The sequence below is a fragment of the Corvus brachyrhynchos genome, unplaced genomic scaffold (genome assembly GCF_000691975.1).
Source record: "Corvus brachyrhynchos isolate BGI_N302 unplaced genomic scaffold, ASM69197v1 scaffold342, whole genome shotgun sequence".
Lineage (NCBI taxonomy): Eukaryota > Metazoa > Chordata > Aves > Passeriformes > Corvidae > Corvus > Corvus brachyrhynchos.
The window spans coordinates 87,602-88,941 of NW_008236630.1; the positions used below are offsets into that span (position 1 = coordinate 87,602).

Sequence of the window (1,340 nt, forward strand, 5' to 3'; positions counted from 1 at the left end):
GCCCCTGCGGTGCATCCCGATCCCGGAGTGTCCTGGCTCCCGCTCAGCCCCGCTCGCAGCTGTCGCCCACATTGCAGCTTCCTCCTCCTCCTCCTCCTCCTCCCACCCCACAGATCCCTCGCTGTCCCTGTAGGGTCCCCTCGGAGCGGCCCCTGCCCTGCAGCCCCCGGCATGGGCACGATCCCATCGGGAATGGGGCTGCCAGCACCCTCGGGGTGACGGGAATGCCACGGGGCTTTGCTCCCAAGCGACGCCGTTGAGCCATCCCCTTTTCCACCCCGAAAGGGAGATTGTCCACCCCATAAAAGGACATTTCCCGGCCCCACAAGGGAGATTTTCCACCCCAAAAGGGAGATTTTCCACCCCAAAAGGGAGATTGTCCACCCCAAAAAAGGACATTTCCCAGCCACACAAGGGAGATTATCCACCCCAAAAGGGAGATTTTCCACCCCAAAAGGGAGGTTGGGCACAAATCCATCAGGAAAGGAGCTACCGTGGGGTTTTGCTCCAAAGTCTCCCAGCACCGTTCCCATTAATGCTTCCCAATCTCCTTTTCCAGCCCCAGAAGGGATTTCTTCCACCCCAAAAGGAGATTTCTCAGCCCCAAGAGGGAGATTTTCCACCCCAAAAGGGAGGTTGGGCACAAATCCATCAGGAAAGGAGCTGCCAGCACCCTCGGGGTGCCGGGAATGCCCCAGGACTTTGCTCTAAAACCTCCTGGTCCCACATCCCAAATAATGCTGTGGAACCATCCCATTTTCCAGCCCCACAAGGAGAGGGTTTCTGTCCCCACAAGGAGAGGGTTTCTGGCCCCACAAGGAGAGGGTTTCTGGCCCCACAAGGAGAGGGTTTCCAGCCCCAAAGGAGAGGGTTTCCAGCCCCAAAGGAGAGGGGTTCCAGCCCCAAAAGGAAAGGGGTTCCAGCCCCACAAGGAGAGGGTTTCCGGCCCCACAAGGAGAGGGTTTCCAGCCCCAAAAGGCAGAGCTTCCAGCCCCACAACGAAAGGGTTTCCCAGTTCCAAAGGGAGGCTTTTCCAGCCTCAAAAGGAAAAGGTTTCCAGCCCCAGAGGAGAAGGTTTCCAGCCCCAAAGGGAAAGAACTTCTGGCCCCAAAAGGAAAGGGTTTCCCAGTTCCAAAGGGAGACATTTCCAGCCCCACAAGGAGAGGGTTTCCGGCCCCAAAAGGAGAGGGTTTCTGGCCCCAAAGGGAAAGGGTTTCCGGCCCCACAACGAAAGGGTTTCCAGCCCCAAAAGGAAAGGGTTTCCGGCCCCAAAAGGAGAGGGTTTCTGGCCCCAAAGGGAAAGGGTTTCTGGCCCCAAAGGGAAAGGGTTTCTGGCCCCA

The 1,340-nt window shown here is 58.1% G+C and overlaps 1 protein-coding gene across 1 annotated transcript in view; it reads left to right on the forward strand.

The window, feature by feature from the left end:
- The window catches only part of LOC108444800 (extensin-like), a gene marked incomplete at its 3' end in the record, with an annotated part of 1,449 nt that extends 214 nt beyond the window's left edge, over positions 1-1,235 (forward strand). Inside the window, exons 2-3 of the mRNA XM_017726656.1 lie at positions 134-461; positions 615-1,235. Coding sequence (XP_017582145.1) covers positions 134-461; positions 615-1,235 — 949 coding nt within the window. The remainder of the gene's footprint in view (positions 1-133; positions 462-614) is intronic.
- Positions 1,236-1,340: the final 105 nt, after the last annotated feature.